Below are 21,677 nucleotides of genomic sequence, written 5' to 3' on the forward strand. Positions count from 1 at the left end.
GCAGCGTGGTCTTCCCTTTGTATGTTCCTAAATCATTGAAAAATAAAATTCCAAAGTGCTTTAGTAGCTAAATATTTGCCCCCAGTAAGCATCCTTTTAGTCTTTGAAAGAGGACACTGTCAATAGGACAAAGATATGTGAATAAGCAGGATGATTGATATGTACCACTTTTTTCATCTCTCAGAAACTTTTTAACGATGGCACAGCAACGAAATCCAGTCCTTCGACGCATTATTTTTGTATTTTCGTTTGACAGCTTTCAATAGGTCGTCTCTATAAAATTTCCAGTGACTGACTTTCCTGACGGTGTAGGAATTTGTAGGACAGTGCCCCTCAAGTTAAAACAGATAGAATACATTTTTACGCTTTTTTATTATTTTTGCAATTACTGGTCTACAGTCACATTTTCGCATGTTAATCCGACGCTGTGGCTCATAAAAATATATTCAGGTGTCATTTCCTGCTTGGAGTTGTGACATTGTGCGATCATCGTTTCTTGAGAAAGTTTAAGCGTTTCTTCAGAACATTTGACCCAGTTAGAATTTGTACTCCAGTTGTAACGGTTATGATAAACATAGAAAAAGGGAGATAATTCAGATATATAGAAAGGTAGCGTTGTGGTTCTTGAATAGTGCACGTCCTCTTATTGCCCCTGTAATGTCTATTCTTCAAACGGACGAACGAAAGCATGAACAGGCGGAGATCATTATCATATCCACTTTTCCACTTTTCTATTTTGCGGGACGCAGGGGAGGGGGGGGGGGGCTGGGACGGGGGCGGTTAATCAAACAAGACCAAAAATATTTTAAATTCAGTTTAATTCGTTCTCGTCGACATGTCAACCTTTCTGACGTATGATGTGTAATTTATGACATTGCCCCTCTCATATACAACGCTTTCAAACCTGAAAAGAAAAGAATATCAGTACGTTGTCTTGTGTCTATCTTTTTTTCTTCATTCAATATTAGCATCTCTTCAGTTGGACGTGATTCTATACAACCAGCCTGTATTAATCTAGTCAAGGAAGTGACAGAATTAGGCTGCTGTTAGCAGGTGTTTAAGTTGAAATTAAAACAAAAATGCTGCTTGATACATGTGGCTCCTAAGACAGGTGCAACTGTATTAGCAATATCATTTTGAAATGGACATGATTCAGAACCAGCGTACATGTATTTTCTTCCTTGAAATTGTTTAGCTTGTTGCATTCGTGATTTTTGTTTAGATTATACATCTTTCCATTCAATTAAATTAGAGAATATCGCAAACAAAATGTATATCTGAATTATCAACAGCTAGTGTTTAGCTTCGGATGAGTAAGATTGTTTTGAAGCAAATGAATTATATCTTTGAGTTGGTACTTGCTTGCTGGGTTTGTTTTTAGTCATACTGATACAGATTAAGTCAAATGGCAACTTTCAAGCTTAAATTGCGGAGGAAGACACCGGGTGTTTTTCCAGGAACTATGTAGGGATGGGTACCTCGGTAGAATCACTAACACTCTGTAAGTTGCTCCGTTTGCGAAGACAGTGCATTAAACGCCGACTCTCAGTACACCATATTTAAAAATGTCTTACTTAGAATTGAGTGTTTTTTTTATGTTTTATTATTTCTTTTTATTTGAAAGAAACGATAAACCAGAATACTTTGAGATCAGTATTAATATGTATTTGTGTACACAAATAAAACAAAAATATTAGAAAGACAAAACTTTATGTTACAGATTTTAATATTTGAATATCAAGGAATTTGACGTCTTGCACGTTTTTCTCATGCCCAAGTTTAACTGAAAAATAAAAAAAAACACAACGCACAAGTTGTTATTAGATTACGTAAGGATATACCTGCCACAGCGGACTGAAATCCAGCGTTATAGTCTACGGCTACCTCATTCCTAACGTAGTCAGTTCTTACATCTGTATAGTCATCATTGATACCTGGTCCTCCCACAAGCCCTCCGTACAGCACATGTGGATTGGGAGCATCGGCATTCAGATTAAAATCTGAACATGGAGCGGGCCACATAGGACAAGAGCTGAAATGGAATACGACCAGGCTACACATGCGGAGTCAGGGGATTGGTTTTTAGTTTGTGATATTGAAGAATTATCTAGTTATGTTACACATGATTGTTGGAAGAACTGGCATTTTTCAAGGAGGACACTACAAAGGACAAAAAAACTGAAATTTCAGAATGGAAGCATTGACATTCCGGTGGTGATATGAAAACAGAGTGACGGTATAGGACAAGAACTGAAATACAATATATTTACATATGTCCTATTTATGACGAAAATTATGACGTTCATTTTGTATGAACAGCAAACGGAAAGGCGCAACAGTTACGTCAACGCTGCTTAGGCCTAAGTTATTCCGTCTGGTGAACAGAAGTAGTATAGGGGTCTCTGGGGGCAAACAAACGGGCGCCATCTTGGATGACCTAGTTACTATAATTAGTAACTCATTTGCATATAAGAATTCATAATAAGTGCGCGTGTGCGGCGGCCATTTTGAATTCTAATGACGTATTTATGAAAATGCTTAGGAATGTCTTGTATACTTATCTAGGGCGTGTTCGCGCACATCGAGGGTCAGCCCTACAGGTCACAATAGCCTAAATAGTTTTCCCTATATATTCTATATAAAACTGACTTTTTTCAAAGAGCTAGCAAACATAGCTAGACCCATTTCAGGGAACAAATCCTTTCCTCATTTTAAAGAGTTATGATAAAACTGATATAAAATGAAGAGAAAAGTAGGGGTCATATATGTTCTAAGAGAGATTTCTCTGGTCACATTACTGTAAACTGACATCAAAATCACACTTCTGTGACCCGGAAGTACTACTCATACTAAAACTGAGCTTGACTTCACAGAATACAACCTCTCTCCCATGTTTCCTACCAAAATGTCAACAATACATCCACAATGAAATTTAAACAAAAACTAGCCTCAATTTAGACCTCTGTTAAGTGAAAAATTAGTATTCAAATACTTGACAGCCATTACGCGACTAGACCAGATGGCTCACACGCTGGCTCCTTTTAGTTTAGTTAGGCCCGGAGATAACACGAAAACAAAGCTATACGCATGCGTTATAAAGAACCTCTAGTATAAAAATCATTCGAAAGAAAATGTATAATATAATTACGTACTGCTGACCAGTCATTAAAACTATACGAGAATACCTATTTATAAAATGAAATTAAAAGACAAACTATTACCCACTCAACGGATGTAAACCCGTCGATATCTCACGCTAAAATGAACCAAGTGTGTGTGTGTGTTTGCGTTTATTTACCCTCGCCACCGGGTATTCCCATATGGGCGAGCATAACTAACATAATTATAGACTCATATATTTTATTTTATTCATCATGTTGTTATGTGCCTAAGGTGTGTACCATAATTCTCAATCTAAATGTCAGTCGATAGGCTGGAAGTAGATTGAGAATAAGGTGGGATAATATCCCACACAAAGTTTAAAACTAGAATTTTGTGTGCTCATGTTTATTATAGACTAAATAGTTATATACTGAAGCTTTATACGGCAAAATCTGTGTGCTCCCCATTTAATTTCACATTTATTAAAACTACGTAGTAAAGCTAAAATATTATGACAATAATATTAATAATAAACTTCTTAATCGTATATCTGAATAAATAGTTAATCCTACAGATCAAGTGAACATAATAAGATAATGGCTGTATTCAGATATCTACAGACCACTTTCTATTTCCTCACACAAATTTGGAGAAACTATTATGATTTTTTTACCCCTATAGTCATCAGAAATATCTGGGTTTCCTACCATGTGGCAAGACAAGCTTTAAAAAACAAATATAAGTATGTCTTACACTTGTAGGGACGAGACTAACGTATGCTCCATATTAATGTCAGGTCCCTAAATCGGCAGTAAACTGCTAAAATCATTGATATTCAAATAAGACCGTAATAATATGTACAAATATGGAGACTTTTAAACATGGTGGGAAACCTGTGACTATCCCCCTTCCCTAAAATATATCTGTTCACAGGATCTATATTATAAAACACAGCCTCACATGTGGTCTAAATTAAGATTTATACTTAAAAATATTTACACTTCCGTTTCACGGCTACTTAATAGGGCCACTATTAAAATACAAAACTTTTAAAATTTGTTTTTATACATTATTTACAATAAAAATAAGACCACATGATATTGGCTATAATTAAAACATGTATTTTCTTCAAACTTTACGTCCAGGGAGTTAGTATCAGCATCATTTCGCATCATTTCTGACTTAGTAAGTTTATCCAAGATAATAGTTATATATTTTTCTACCTTATATTTCTATTTAACTTATCTTTTATTATCAAACGATTTTATTCTATAATTAATAACTAAAAATGTTATATCCTATGTAACATAGGTTACATGTATATACTACAAAAAAAAAAGAGTAGAAAGCACCTGCCATCATCTCCATCCGGTCCGCGCGCAACTTTTGCAAGTTTTCGGATTGACCTACTTAGCTGGTATATAACCCAGCTTGGTCTCAAAATCGGATTGACCTACTTGCAAAACAAGACCGACGCGCGAACCGGATGGAAATAAGTCAGGTGCGCGCAAGACTAATTATAATTTTTCCAAAGTTTAATATATGAAGACAATCACTATAATTTTTATCAATATAAATCTGTGTTTCTGTTTTTGCGAGGTATTGCAAATCAGATTTCGTTATTTTTTCTGTTAATGAAATATCTATAACTGGCAAGTCAAGAGCCCATGGCGGAACCAAATCAGGCCTGTGATCAGCCACCTTAATATCTTTAACACCACAACTTTCAGTAATTTCTTGGGCTTCCTCACATGAAGAATTCAACGCCCCGAGTGAGGCTCGAACCCACATCGATGAGGGGCAAGTGATTTGAAGTCAGCGACAGCATAAACCGTGATGTGCGCTCTACCTGAGATCCTTTAACCGAATGATATTTACCTGTAGAACTGGAGTATATAACACTTCGCTACCTACAACCAATCAGAAAGCAGAATTTTGACAAGCGATAGCGCGTAGTTTAACATTTGTCCGCATTATTGAGCGCGTTTTATAATTTCAGTGTATAGCTTTATAAATACTAACGGAATTAAAAAGCTTGGTTATTGAGTTTATTTATTTCGTCTAACGGTTTTTAATGTGATAATAGAAAGGAATGTTTACTGTTCTTTAATACATAGGTGAATAACTATTGACACGGCAGTCAATTAAGCACGATGGTTGTCTTACCTTACCTATCTGTTAAAAAACGTAAAGTACAACATTTCTCTATTATGCTTGGAACGGCTTTAGCAGTGTTTGGTATCAAATGAAAGGTTTTGACGAGTACTATTGACAAAATGATTTGTTTTATCACATATTTAAATTGGCAGTGAACGAATTTACAGGGCGAAGTATAATAAATAGAGCCAAAGCAACGTTCTGATTAGTTAGTATAACTTATAGCATTGCTTTGATTTGCTAGCGATACGGCGCATTTTGATTGGTCACACAGGGATCACACGCATATAAGTCAAAAGTAAATTTAACCATGACTGAAGGGGTTACGAGTTACTGTATATACCTACACCACCTCCTCCTCCACTCCTCCTTTCTCCTCCTCCTCTCTCACTCCTCCTCCTCCTCCCTTCCTCCTCCTCCCCTCCTCCTTTCCTCCTCCTCCACTCCTCCTCTCCTTCTTCCACTCCTCCTCCCTCCTCCTCCCCCACTCCTCCTCACTCCTCCTCCACTCATCCTCCTCCACTCTCCTCCTCCTCTCACTCCTCACTCCTCCTCTCCTCCACTCCTTCCTCCTCTCCTCCACTCCTCTCCTCCTCCTCCTCCTCTCCTCCTCCTCCCTCCTCCTCTCTCCCTCCTCCTCCTCCCCTCCTCCTCCTCCCTCTTCCTTCTCCTCTGCCCCAAGAAAGCGTAAGAATGGCAAACAGAATTAAGCAGTGTCTTTTTGATAAAAGATACTTACATCGGTTTCACAAATGCATCAGTGTCCTGTTTGCCATCAGTCTTTCTCTAGGATCGACAACATGCGGAGACATCAACGTTATGTCCACGGAAATGACGAAGCCACTGACAGTTTTTCACCGCCATTACAAGCATGGGACATCTCAAGAGAGACCACGTTTCAACATCCATTTTCTATGGTCGTTTCAGGACCAAGTGGTAGTGGAAAAACTGAATGGACAAGAAAACTGTTATCATCAAATCTTGTAAGACCTCAGCCTCAGCGTATCATATGGTGTTTTGGACAATGGCAACCATTGTATGATGAACTTCGGCGTGAAATCCCCGGGGTCGAATTTGTACACGGTATTCCAGACTACCTAAACGATTCCCAATATATAAATGTTAATCGAAGGAACCTGCTGGTCTTTGACGACTTGATGACTGAAGCTAAATGCGATCAAAGAATTGCTGATCTCTTTACCAAGGGCAGTCACCACAGGAACATATCTGTCGTATATCTCACCCAAAATTTGTTTCCTCAAGGTAAAGCTTGTAGAGATGGTACTATTTAATAATCCTATTGACAGACAACAAGTTGCTACATTGGCGAGAAGAATTTACCCTTCGTCTAGTAACATCTTTATGAAACGGTTTGAACGAGCGACATCAAGACCGCACGGTTATTTGGTAATAGACTTAAAATCGAGCACCCGAGAACAACACCATTTACGCGAAAACATTTTCGAGGCGATCAATCCAGAAAAGAGAAAACAAGCGAATGATGAATATAAACAAGAAGACTATTTCAATGGAGAAAGATACTTATCTGACAAAAATGATGACAAGGATAAAGATGAGGAGGAGGATTATGATGACCATGATGATGATGATGATGATGATGATGATAGTGATGATGAAACAGAAAATAGAAATAATGACACAAGCTTTGAAAAGAAACGATCTTTGATCAAGGGACCTCCCGGTAAACGTAGAAAAGTTGAGATTATAGAAGAGCGATCACGCCGTGAGATATGGGATAAGCGTTTTCAGGGTCCTCTCAGACAATCTATTAAAGAACAATTCAGAGCTAAAGTTAACAACTATAGGGAACAAAGGCTCTCTTTTGAAGAAGCTTACCGTAACACCGCTAATGACGTGCTGCCTGAACTAAGAAAGAGACTGAGACAAAATTATGCCCGATTTCTAATCGACTTTTATGAGCTACAAAACGATCCTACTCAGCAGCAGATTCTACATTCTGCTAAGAAACTTAAAAGTCAGCACGGGATGACTGTCAAGGAATCTATTCGACAAGCCATTGCGATTAGAAAAGACCTTTTTGTTGAAATGTGGCCCGATCATAAAACCAAAGAAGAATATTCAGTGGAGGATAATAAAGAAAGTGATGACGATCAAGAATCGGATGATGATGAATGAACGTTGTAAGAAGGATTGGCGTGCTTTAACTTTCACCGTGTCAAAATGGGCTCCATAGAAGTGTACGATTATAAACAAGAAAAATGGGTCCCGGATAAACCGGACCCTGAAAAATGGATACAACATTTCAAAGACCTGAGGGACGGATACGTACGGCCTGATCATATGGGCCGTTACTTTGTAGGAAGCGGTGCATATCGAAGAAAAATGGCCGAATTAAAAGAGCAACGAGAAAGGGAAGCAATGAAACAAGAACAAAAAGGGGAAGATCTCTCCGTAGTAAAACTTGTGACACCCGTAGCCCAAGCGGTTGATATTGCTAGGTCAGAAATAAGACAGTCACGAAAGCATAGTGATCTGAAGCGACATAGGGATAAAATGGACACACCTTTGAGTCGTGATTTAGACAGCCCAAGACGTAAGAAATATCGCGAAAGCATGACCCAAGATACTATAGATTGGAACACCTATACATTTTAAAATGAATAACTACGAACTCGAGGAAATGTTAAAAGAGTACCCTGTGAAAATATGCGCCGCGGACCAACTTCAAATACGTAGAGGACAATACGTCATTTCGAATACAGACACGAGCCAGGGATCAGGAAAACATTGGGTGGTCTTTTATTTTCCAAAAAGAGGGCCCGACGAATTTTTCGATTCACTAGGTAACAGACCGGAGCACTACAAAGTTCATTTTGAGCAAGCGTTAAAGAAGCGTTATTGGATGAACTTCAGTCAAATACAGGATACGGATTCAAACATATGCGGGCTGTATTGCGTATATTACATTATGAACCGATGTTCCGGACGAAAAATGAAGGACATTTTAAAACCGTTTGATGTGTATCGCAAGAAGTTGAATGATGAATTAATTGTGTCTTATTTTAGTTGATACATGTAGTCTGTATATGTGTTACAAGCTTTTGCAATAAAAGATTGAAAGAACAATATGTTTTGTTATTCATAACCTATACATTCGAATTTGAGTTGACGGAAAAGATTAAGCATCAGTAGGTGTACACAAATAAAACGACATACATGTATTTGTTTATTGTATTTTATTCATTCAACATCGTTTCACAAATCGATATTATGCTTTTTTGATAAGCGTCTCTCGCAGTTCTAAATAAAGAACTGCATCAATGATATCTACAGTAAAATAAAATCATGTTTATTATTCTTCTCTCGGACTGGAAACCAATCGTATTGAAATTCTTGGCCACCCCCTCGTATCACATCGTTGACATGAAGCGCTATTTCCTCGTTCTCAGGAATATAAGTCATCCAGTCACTTTCGCCCCAATATTGAAATTCATCTGATGAAAACGAATCATGTCGATCAAAGTGTCTTTAAAAGATATGCTTTTTTTCTTTAACCACTGTTTTATGCATAGGTTGGACAAATGTTGTGTTGTTATTTTACTAAGAGCCATTCTATACGGCTCATAGTCCAGCATGTAACATAACGATATATACGGTCTTTCTACACAGCCAGAAAATAGTTTTCTACAGAGATCCGATGGTAACACATCCGTCATTTACACTTTTAAAACTGCCTCTTTAGCCTGTCTTTCATACAAATTTCGTGTAATTGATCAATACAATTCAGCAACAATTTCAACGCTTTAAAATGCTCTTTTCTACCAAATTCTGTTTGCATGATGATCACAGAGCATAGTTAGTATATCTATGTAGATATTTCCGTGTCCTTCGGGTTCCGTACTGATGTTACAGGAGCAATAGGAATTTGGTTGCAAGCTATGTTCGCACCACTTGAGTTCTATTTTCGGATGATATTTGCTCATGTATTGTCGGAGCATATATACCCATGCAGAGTAATTCATATCGAACTCTATTCTCGTTTTTGTTATGTCCTTGTACTTAACATAGAGACACTCCTTCGCTTCCAGAAAGTCGCGTAAAGCACACTCTATGTCTACCAAATAATGTCCGTCAGGCAAATTAATCTCCATGTCCGTATACGGATCACCAGCGTGGATGATGGAGAAGTCTACATTCAAATTCGTCCTGTTTCTTATATAGCTTGTCAATAATTCTACCCAAATGTCTTCCGAAAACCCAAAATGTACTTTACTGTAATGCGCTTCGTAAAGCCATACTTTGTAATGTACCAGACACACTTCCTTTAGGTCCGCAGCGAAGGAATTCATCATATTCTCGAATACTCCCGAGCTATTTTCCATGATTTGACTTCTGAATGATTTTGTCTGATGAAAGCGCTATTATATGCTCGCCACAAAGCCTCGATTTCAAAAGGAGGCTTGTATTTTCAGTAAGAACGTCATTTATCTCAATTCTGATCGGTCAGTTAAAATAGTAATACTGGATTAAACCCGTAAAAACCAGACAAGAGGCACTAATACACTTATTTTCAATGATCTCATTTAAAGGATAAATATCAAACTTTCCCTGCGGTTTTACCTCAGTATTGGAAAACAAAGTCGATCCGTGTTATCGCTTGTCAAAATTCCGCTTCCTGATTGGTTGTAGTTAATGAAGTGTTATATACTGGAGTTCTACAGGTAAATATCATTCGATTAAAGGATCTCAGGTAGAGCGCACATCACGGTTTATGCTGTATGATTAAATTAGGTATTTTGTTTCATTTTGGTATCAGGTTTATTAATGACATTTTGATATAATCATTTCTATACTTATGTATAAAGCGTTAACGCGCTGTTTAAAATCAATATATATGTACACTATAACGTGGAGTAGACGTAAAGCGATACGTGTCTTAACCTGCTAGCTGTATTGGAAAAACGTTACCGCTTGTCAAAATACTGCATTCCGATTGGCTGTTGGTAGTGATGTGTTATATACTATACTAGAGTTCTACAGGTAAATATCATTCGGTTAAAAATCTGGTAGAGCGCACATAACGGTTTATGCTGTATGAACGATTAAATTAGGTATTTCTGTTTCATTTTCGTATCGGGTAAATTCATGACATTTTGCTATAATCATTTCTATAATTATGTATGAAGCATTAACGGCGCTCTTTAAAATCAATATATATGTACACTATAGCGTGGAGTAGACGTAAAGCGATACGTGTCTCAACCTGTCAGGTGTATTGGAAAAACGTTACCGCTTGTCAAAATAATGCATTCCGATTGGCTGTTGGTAGTGAAACGATATTTCTATTCAACCATTGATTCATTAGGCGAATTTATCCAGACTGGTAAGTTGTATGAATAATTTAGTTAATTATTTCTATTGTATTTCGTATCGGGTTTATTAAAGAAATTGTAATCATTATATTAATGCGCTCATAAATCGGGCTATGTAAAATCATCGTATTTGTACGTTATAGAACGGGTTTAAGCCTGTCAAAATAGTTTATTCTCTGATCAGTATTCAGACTTGCCGTTGTCATTTACAGAAGAGAACGCGTGACTGAAATCCTGTATCCCCGCAAAATTCGTCTGCGCCGGTGAAAGTGTTAACGGTAAAGTTTTCCATGTCACCCGTATGAATTCAAATGGATGACGGCTGTGCACTCTCTTATATACGATTCGCTTTCTGAATTCGCGATGTCATTCGTTAATAATATTGAGCGTTGATTGGTTAAAATTTCGACGTTTTCATTGGTCAAAACGACTTTATTGGAGATGTTACATTGGTTTCGTTTTCCTGCCTACTGATTGGCTATTTTATGTTTAGAAACGACGGTATTAATCTGTATTCTAAAGGGATAAATAGTCGCGTACAAGTGTTGGTTCATTTTAGCGTGAGATATCGACGGGTTTACATCCGTTGAGTAAGGTCGCTGACTTCATATCACTTGCCCCTCATCGATGTGGGTTCGAGCCTCACTCGGGGCGTTGAATTCTTCATGTGAGGAAGCCATCCAGCTGGCTTACGGAAGGTCGGTGGTTCTACCCAGGTGCCCGCTCGTGATGAAATAATGCACGGAGGGGCACCTGGGGTCTTCCTCCACCATCAAAGCTGGAAGTCGCTATATGACCTGTCATGTGTCGGTGCGACGTTAAATCCAACATCCGTTGAGTGGGTAATAGTTTGTCTTTTAATTTCATTTTATAAATAGGTATTCTCGTATAGTTTTAATGACTGGTCAGCAGTACGTAATTATATTATACATTTTCTTTCGAATGATTTTTATACTAGAGGTTCTTTATAACGCATGCGTATAGCTTTGTTTTCGTGTTATCTCCGGGCCTAACTAAACTAAAAGGAACCAGCGTGTGAGCCATCTGGTCTAGTCGCGTAATGGCTGTCAAGTATTTGAATACTAATTTTTCACTTAACAGAGGTCTAAATTGAGGCTAGTTTTTGTTTAAATTTCATTGTGGATGTATTGTTGACATTTTGGTAGGAAACATGGGACAGCAGGTTGTATTCTGTGAAGTCAAGCTCAATTTTAGTATGAGTAGTACTTCCGGGTCACAGAAGTGTGATTTTGATGTCAGTTTACAGTAATGTGACCAGAGAAATCTCTCTTAGAACATACATGACCCCTACTTTTCTCTTCATTTTATATCAGTTTTATCATAACTCTTTAAAATGAGGAAAGGATTTGTTCTCTGAAATGGGTCTAGCTATGTTTGCTAGCTCTTTGAAAAAAGTCAGTTTTATATAGAATATATAGGGAAAACTATTTAGGCTATTGTGACCTGTAGGGCTGACCCTCGATGTGCGCGAATACGCCCTAGATAAGTATACAAGACATTCCTAAGCATTTTCATAAAAACGTCACTAGAATTCAAAATGGCCGCCGCACACGCGCACTTATTATGAATTCTTATATGCAAATGAGTTACTAATTATAGTAACTAGGTCATCCAAGATGGCGCCCGTTTGTTTGCCCCCAAAGAGACCCCTATACTACTAACAGAATGGCCGGGAAGCTGATTTTAATGTTAATTGCAACTGTGTGTTAAAATAATCTTGTTAACAAATGGAAAGGAAATAAATTGTAACTATAAGAAAAGATTTTTTTCGGAGTTCATTCGAAATGAACGACATAAATATAATAGGATCGGCAAATTAAACATGAACAGATTTGCCGATTCTATTTTGTCGTTCATTTAAGAAATAATAAGTTCCCAAACATGGTTTATCGTAGAATAACCCGAGTTTTGAGTTCTTATGCGTAAGAATATATCACGAAGGCCGTAGGCCTGAGTGATATATTGTTTCGCATAAGAACGAAAAACTCGGTTTATTCTATGATAAATCACACTTGGGAACTTATCATTTCGATTCTAACACGACATACTAGTATCAACAGTGTTAGAAAAAAATGGTAACTTCTTTCAAATGAAGATGTTTAAGAAATGATTTTTTTTTTTTGCTATTCATGTGAATTCTAACACGACCTGCAGATAACCTACATACATGTAGAGCAAAATCTATCTCGGGTTATTCTGCAATATACCACTCGCATGCAATGACGTCATCCGATCCAGGTGCGTAGCGCGGTCGTAAGTTACCGTAAGTTATTTTAATGAAAGCAAAAGAAAGGCGCGAAAGTTACGTCAACGCTGATTAGTGGTAACGGGCTGCTGCTTTGGCGACTTCCGCGCACAGTCAGGGAGAACGTTCCTTAGATGACGTCACAGTTGTTCCGTCTGGTGAACAAAATGGCCAAGAAGCCGACTTTAAAGTATAATGTAACAAAATGTGCGCAATTTATAATGAATCTATAATCTTGTTTACAGATGGAAAGGAAATATATTGTTAATATAAGAAATGAAACTTTGGACAGAATAGGATCGGCAAATCCATGGGCGCAATTTGCCGATCCTATTTCACATGAACGCCGAACAAAATAAATATTATAAAAGTTTCATTTCTCAATCAATGGGACTAATTCGATTTTATCTTGTCCTTACCTAGCCCTATGATGAGGGTGGGTCGGCGGGTTGTTACCAAAACCGACAACATAGCTTCTTCCTCCATCACCAAGCATATAGTTTATTTGTGATGCCGCCCACTGCCTGTACTCTGTTGGATGTATGTTCTCAAGGGATGCCATTATAGCTATGAATGCCATGTTTGCTGAAGTAATATTGTGTATGTACTCAATCAAAAAACTCCACTTAAAACTATGATGTACCTAACTTATAATTATAGTAAGTGCGCCCAACATCGAAATATGAGTGAAATGTCTTCAAAATGTTTAACCACTTACACCAACATATCGAGGGTTCAACGCAATAAGGGCGTATCTACATATAATAACTATATGTAGATACGCCCTTATTGCGTTGAACCCTTGATATGTAGTAAAACTTCCAATGTTTATAATAAAAGACAAATAGTATTTTGAGATTTGTCCGCGTAAACATTACAGTTCATTCTGAATATATGTACTTTAAATGTAGTATTCTGAATGTATCGGAAATATGAAAGATATCAAACCTGTATGCCTAAGGCTTCCCCATTTATTGCGGAAAGCAAGTCCCTTTGGTGTGTATGGTACAGACCCATTTGGGAGCCAGTCGGCAAACGTTGCCTCAATGTCTTTCAGATAAACAGCTTTCTTTGTCAAGTTATAAAGCAAAACCTGAATTCAGATCAAATTACACCAGATCAAATTACACAAATCATACATATATGTAAAAGGGATGAATTAAAGGGATTTATGAACAAGTACCCTGATGATGTCCGAAAAAGTTTTTCCAAGTGGACAATTGTTCAGCCCCCCTTTTAACATGATGTTAAAAGCATCGTAACATACGCAAGCTCGTGTTAGGCTGTGATTAAGAAAATACTTTAATGAAACGTAAACTGACATTTTCTCTCAAAATTACATTTCCCTAAGCTTTACCTAAAATATTTTAAAAACACTGGGAAAGAGGACATTGTGGCGAAGGGATTATAGGATGTACTTAAAAAAAACCTTGCAACTTATGCCAGTGTACAATAAGTATTCTTCGTAAACGATTTCGGCATTTTTCGATACGAAAGCGTTTTGCATTATACAGGGTGCTCGTCTGCATTCAAGTTTTGCCAGAATGATGACTTGTGACACTGCATTTTGAATTTTCTTATTTTCAGAAATTTTAAAAATCCCTCACCATACTTCCTGGAAACTTTGATCCCCAGCTCTGTCCCCAGGCCACCCCTCCTTTATACACAGATTCAGCTGTTTGCAAATAGTGGGCCTCATTCGTGGCCATATACATCCAGGCTCCACCCCAGCTCATTTCATCAATCTCATCTCCAGACCTGTTCATGAAAAAGATGTGTTTATGTTTCATTGAAATTTGCAAAATTTAAAAGAAAATAATAACCTTGTCGCGCCTTTTTCTAAAATATGAGCCGTGCCATGAGAAAACCAACATAGTGGGTTTGCGACCAGCATGGATCCAGACCAGCCTGCGCATCCGCGCAGTCTGGTCAGGATCCATACTGTTCGCTTTTAAAGCCTATTGGAATTGGAGAAACTGTTAGCGAACAGCATGGATCCTGACCAGACTGCGCGGATGCGCAGGCTGGTCTGGATCCATGCTGGTCGCAAGAAGCCACTATGTTGGTTTTCTCCTGGCACGGCTCAATTATATTTTTCTGCTCGATATATACGGCATCTCTGATTTAAAACAAACGCCCTAGATATTGAAATACAGAGCAAATTTCTACGCTAACAGCTCTGAGAATACTGCAATATGTTTTCTGTTCTTCGTCTGGATATTGGTTTGCTCTAGGAGTTAAATTTATTAGGAATTTCATAAAAGAAAATAAAGAGAGAAATTTGTGTTATTTGGAAACTTTCCAGATGTATTACAGTGATAGCCTATTTTATGTAATCTATGATAGCTCGATACAGTTACATAGATATATTTAGTACAGCTTGTTGCAATGTTAACCTATAAATGTGATACAAATATGATCAGTTGATATATTTGCTAGCCTGATTTCTTTTGTTCCGAGTCTTTTTTTCATTTACATCATTATAACAAATCATTCTTTAACATAATTACAGTGAAACTCGGTATCTCAAATTCAGAGGGATCGAGCGTTTTACTTCGAGATAACCCATATTCGACTTGAAATGATGATTTGTGTTTTCGGGACTGGACTTTAAAAATATCTTCGAGATAGCCGGAATTTTTAGATAAGCGAGTTATCAAGTTTCAGCTGTACTAATTATCCTGTAGTCATATACCCGTAAAAAGGACCTGTTTCCGGTACAGACTCGGAATATTTGCCTCGATGGTTTTCAGCAAAAGCATATAATTCCTTCGCATGGCGCAGTAATTTCGAAGCGTATGAAGGATCTGAAATACATTAATTCATTGCATTGACTGTCATCTGTCTCAATCTACTTAAGGTAATGGACCCCGTAATGACAATTGGCAATTTCCGAGCAATTATTCATATTTGGCATCCTTCGGCTATTTTTATAACAGCCGGAGAATGCCGAAATCGCTTACGGAGGGTTGCGTAAACGAACGGAAAATGCCAATTGTTATTACGGGTCTATACTATAAGCGAAATATAATATACTTCAATCTAAAATATCATGACTACGTATTGTCTCTCCGAAAAATTGATTACATTCTTGCATAAAAACTACTTTTTCACTGGATCCGCCCATGTATTAACGGGAGATAAATCGCGTGCAAACAAGGCAGTTCACGTGCTGTTAATACCCGATTTTTATTTTTGAAATGCTTTCCCAGGGCCGAATATGTATTTCTGCGCAGATTGAAAACTGGTATCTGCGTCTTGTTTCTTTCATAAAAACCTTTTCCTGTAGCATGAAAGATGCAATATAAACTATAGAATGTTTTGCTGTATCAGTTACCAACGCCAAATGCACTGCCCCCAACAATGTTCGTACTCGCTTCTTCCCTTGTTTACTCCCCTTTTAGAACTCAGCGTCGTTTCAGTTTTTGTAGATAACCGTGAATGTTTAAGAATCGCGTGTAACCTGGGTGATTGTTTGCTTTTAGGGATCATATTTATGTTTTGGTAAGTATCAGGCGGTATGGTTTTATCTAATTTCTGGAAGAATTTATATAAACAGCTTGAAAGCTTGACACTACGTTCGTACTCATCTGTACTCCAAATGTGTCCGTACTCAAAATAACTCGAAAGTAAAGTTATTTTCCTTGAAATTGTTCTCCTGTTTACCAAATTTTGAAGTTATATGAACAATTATTGGTGATTTCATGTTTGTAATAACGAGAGATAAAAAAGTCGTTTAAAAATCTTCAGTATGTGCTTTTGGTAATGTTGTTGATTTCTGGGCCCTGGTTATGGATATCTAAAACTTGTTTACCGTTTCCAAGAACAACAGAATGGTAATTAAAAATGTACCGGAATCGTAAAGTCATCATATATGAAAATAATACATTCAGTCACCGTTTAATGTTTTTATGCAAGAATAGCGACAATACACGTTTGTTTTGTGTATTAACGTCTGCAGAAGCCCTTGGGATATGTTTGTGACCTCGACCTATCCCTACATTGTTGTATCTCCTATAGACATGTGGACTGTCGATGACGATGTATTTTGTTTGTTTTGTTCCATATCATTTCTATTTAACATAACATAATTAAAGTTCAAGATGGCCTGACCTTGATATTGATTACATATTATGTTTCGATATAATGTGTTTGTTGTCTTTTAACAACATATGTTTTTGAATCAGCCAAATACGGTCTATATAGAAACGAGTTCATTCGTCACTTGAAAATAAAATTATAACTTCTGTTAGTTCTATTTTTGAATTCCAAACAAATGCTGTAACAAACATTTAAATATTTTGCTGACTCGAAATTTTACTTGAGAGATTCTTAGTTTATTTTGCAGTTTCTCAGTATTTAGACCATAAATAAACATAAGAACAGTTAACAAGAAAGTTTTTGACATTTTAAACTTAAAGTCTTTGAAAAAATCGTGTTTACATCTGTTTAGACTGTTAGTTTCCTCAACGTTTCGGACATGTTAAAACTTTAAAACTGGCAAGGTTCTTGCCATGTGTATTTAACCCTCACCATGCTGAATTTCTATAATGAACTTGTCAGTCTTTCAATTTGGACAGTACCATTAACTGTTAAAAGGGGTGTTTACCAAAAAGTAACTGACTGAATGACGAACAGTGCACATCTCGATCTACACTGGTCGCAAAGGCAGAACCACTTGCCGCTAGCAGGCTAAAGGTTAAAATGCCTGTCTGATTGCCAGACACTGGTACTTTAGGGAAAACACATCGGATATGTAATAATTCCTGTAAATTAGCAGACGTACCTTCGTTCTTAAAAATTAAATAGCTTGCCGCGAACGCCGCAGCTGTCTCCGCCGCCATGTCACTTCCGGGATGTTGTTCGTCAATTTTGAATGCTGGTCTACTCATTGTCATATTTTCAGGTCGACCCCAAAAATTATGATCAGCGGTACCATCACCAACCTAAATATACAAGGTACGTTACCTGTGAGACATACGTTACAAATTATTGTTAACTAATTAATTAAGATGTTGCGCATAAAATAAAGATATAATGTTCAATTTCCGTGTGAAACAACCGTTTCTCCCTATGATATGGTGTTGTTTGATTTTTTTTCTCAAAATGTAAAACTAAGTCTTAAAACAGATCGTGTTCATCATTTACCAAATATCTAGTAACTAAATTTATGTTGTTTTTTTTTAAAATTAATTTTTAATATACCTGGATGTAGAATTCATTCGGAGACACGTGACATTTCATTAAATAATCCAATGGCCACCTGATGCAGTCATACATATGTTGAAGTTGATTGGCACCTTCATACGCATCTTTGAAAGCAAGCAATCCCCAGGCAAGCATAGTAACTGCCCCAGCTTGTGGAAAGTTGAACTTGACGTGGTCACCAGCTGAGACAAAGGTTAACGAATCACGGTAAATGTTCATTTTGAAACAGTATAATATCATAATCATGTTTTTTTTTAGATTTTGATAGTATTCTTAAAACTGTTTCAGGTATTGCTGACAGATTGCTAGTTATTTGTATGTTAACAGTTGAAGATTACATTAAAGGCATATAACATCATAAGTTTTTATACATTTTTTTCGGATCAACCAGTCTATTGATATAACCACCAGTAATATTTTCAAAACATTTAAAAGCTGACATTGTCAATGTCGGACATATGATTCGGAGTAGAGAAAAGCAATTAAATTGATAATTCAGTTATGTGTGAAATAGACTATAGTATAACTTACCGTCATACCAGCCTCCTGTTAGGTCTTCTCCATTATCTCCCCTGTCTTGTAAAGCGGAATCTCCCCGCCAGGGTATACGGTTTGTTGCTGGTAATTTCCCAGACCTCTGCGCCTCGTAAAACAGGATGGATTTCTCGAGAACCTCGTTCAGGTTGTATTTTGTGCCATCCGCTTGATACAACGATTAATTAATACTTTTATAATATTTTCTATACATTTTACAATTAATTCTGACTTTAACTTGAACGCTTACTATTAAATTTTTGTCACATAGATTCTTGCTAATGTTTCGATCAAATCTGCAATAGTATTTCCATTCGTGGAAAACCAAACCGTTTGTATAATACAAGAAAACTATTTTGATGTTGATAATGTGTTTAGAGTAAAAAATCACAAAATTAATTAGTGGATTTTGCCACCAGGCATTATTGTCACCGGAAATACTTGCAAACTACATGTATAGTAGGCTGATGTCTTACTATTTGGTGTAGCAGTAACCGGCGTGAAAGGATCATGTCCAAGGTTGGAAAACTCTGCCATAGCTGTTGGTGCCGCTGATCCAGTGAAATTCACTGAAGAACAATGATCAAATCACGATAATCTTACCTTCCATTTACCTGTTAAGTAAGTTCAAAATCCGACTGAGAATATGTATAGTATAACTATATCAGAAGCAGGGATATAACGCATTTTGCAATAATCTTTCACTCTCATACTAGATTCTTCATTGACAATGTCCGATTTCATTGTTAATTACTAACGGCATTAGAGGAAAATAAAGGATCGACAATCTTGCTTGATAGAAGTTTTGATATTGTTTCTCGTCGAGTTGGTTTTTATTTTCTAGATCTTACTTACTTACCAAACATATTTACGTCTAGTTTGGAGCCGACGTGCATCACTCCGTTATCAACTCTGTTAACTACGGTAAACGTCGTCATGTCGTCAGACGTTGCAAACACTGTGCCTGCCCATATCTAAAGTTTATATATATGTTTTATAAATTTGATAAAGTCCCAACGCCAGCGGTCCGGGTTCGAATCCCGGTCGCGGTTGATATCCCGACTAGTGTTCAGTGCTGGGTGATTTACTTAAATTGGTACTGTTTCCAGCAGTATCGGCCTAGACTGGATGCTGGGGAGGTAAATATGACGCCTGCCGTGGGCTCGACTGGAAAGAAGTTGTTCCATCCATTCCAGGTGGGGACTTCCGTCGACTACCCACGTTAAACAAGAAACTTTACTTTACTCCCATAAGGCTTTTAATTCTATGTAAATGACAGACAAAACAGTTGTACAAATAGAGAATATGTATAATGACATAGTTGGAAAAGCCCTACCTTTAATATAACACATAATTTGACAGATTGTCAAAGGGAAGTAATCAACACAATAGCATACTAATAAAACAAAATATATAAACCTTTGTCAAATGCATGAGAAAAAAGTTATCGAACATAAGATTTAACAAAAAAAAATTATGTCAATAACAAAACATGTAGCTGTCGCATTATAAACAAAGCCATTTCGAGTGTTTTACTGTTTTATATGTGTAATATACAGGTGAAAACATGGTCTGCAAGACCGGAGCACTGTCCGCTGGGATAAACGCAATAAAATGCGTTTTAGGTGTATAAACATGCACTTATGAAAAATAAACAAAATCATAATTAAATTGCTTAAAATACTGAATCATAGTTTAAAATTCATTTGTGGAATATTCAAGCTACATGATAAATATTTATTAACAAATTTCGCCCGCTCAGTTTTGTGCCGGCCATGCAACTAAGATATTTGAATTGACTGGACTGAAGTACAATGCATGAATTAACATTATTATGATTTCGTTAACAACCCAAGGGACAAAATAGAAAAATATTTACAAAAATGTGCATGATATTATTATAAAGTTTCAATACCAGCGGGTAGAACTCATATGAAATATAGAATGGAATATAAGCGTTTCGACCCAGTCATTGATTTAATTACTTGAGCCGTGCCATGAGAAAACCAACATAGTGGCTTTGCGACCAGCATGGATCCAGACCAGCCTGCGCATCCGCGCAGTCTGGTCAGGATCCATGCTGTTCGCTAACAGTTTCTCCAATTCCAATAGGCTTTAAAAGCGAACAGCATGGAGCCTGACCAGACTGCGCGGATGCGCAGGCTGGTCTGGATCCATGCTGGTCGCAAACCCACTATGTTGGTTTTCTCATGGTACGGCTCACTTGTGTTAATTCTTTTGGCATTTCATTTTACTGTTTAATCAAACTGGAAAGTGTAGGACGCTTTAAGCGTTTGATATTGCACTTACATCTATGTTTGAGATGGGTCCAGTGAAGGTCAGTACTATTTTCCAGCCGTTTGTAACCTCAGTTATTGGTATTTCTAACGTGCCCTGAAGACTCCCCGGGCTGTCTTGTACTTCAGTTAACTGAATAGTATACCCAGCTGCCCAGCCACACAGGCTTATTAACACAACTAAGATATTCATGACCTGAATATAAACGTATTTATAACTTAAAAATAAACGTATTCGTAATCTAAATGTAAACATATTCATAATCTTAATGTAAACGTATTCATAATCTAAACGTAAACGTATTCATAATCTAAATGTAAACGTATTCATAATCTAAATGTAAACTTATTCATAATCTGAATGTAAACTTATTTATGATCTGAAAGAATGTTAATTATCGACGTGCAAACGTATCCGAATTTGGATGTAAGCATATTCATACTATCAATGTTACAACCTTATAAATTTTATTGCACTGACCATCTATTCTAATCAGTGATATGATTAATTGAAGTAGAGAACACATACCGGTGTATGACAGGATGCAGCGTCTCAATACTTACAGACTGAACTCCTTGTAGTCGGCTCCCTTATGATAAGAGACACAGAATTTGACCGTACACTAGTATAGAGAACGTTTATTCTTATCTTACCCTAGTAAATGATCTCACTAAAGTTGCACTAGTTTTTAACTTTTCCTATTTATGTACTGTTTTTAACAGAAATAATATCACCACTTTCGCGTCTTTGAAGTACTT

General features: G+C 37.0%; 1 protein-coding gene across 2 annotated transcripts; it reads right to left on the minus strand.

Moving 5' to 3' along the window:
- Positions 1-801: 801 nt before the first annotated feature.
- Positions 802-21,631, minus strand: LOC123526169 (endoglucanase A-like). 2 transcript variants are annotated; one of them, XM_045305213.2, is made up of 13 exons: positions 21,483-21,631; positions 20,932-21,114; positions 19,481-19,595; positions 19,098-19,190; positions 18,619-18,789; positions 18,085-18,269; positions 17,666-17,825; positions 15,575-15,686; positions 14,487-14,637; positions 13,828-13,972; positions 13,299-13,464; positions 1,842-2,032; positions 802-904 (listed from the first exon to the last, which is right to left on the minus strand). In XM_045305213.2, the coding sequence occupies exons 2-13, from the start codon at positions 21,109-21,111 to the stop codon at positions 867-869; spliced, it is 1,707 nt and encodes a 568-aa protein (XP_045161148.2). In that variant the 5' UTR covers positions 21,112-21,114; positions 21,483-21,631; the 3' UTR covers positions 802-866. The 2 variants fall into 2 exon arrangements, with proteins under 2 accessions (XP_045161148.2, XP_045161147.2); XM_045305212.2 differs by having other exon boundaries at positions 21,448-21,541.
- Positions 21,632-21,677: the final 46 nt, after the last annotated feature.

The sequence above is a fragment of the Mercenaria mercenaria genome, chromosome 14, assembly GCF_021730395.1.
Source record: "Mercenaria mercenaria strain notata chromosome 14, MADL_Memer_1, whole genome shotgun sequence".
Classification (NCBI taxonomy): Eukaryota; Metazoa; Mollusca; class Bivalvia; order Venerida; family Veneridae; genus Mercenaria; species Mercenaria mercenaria.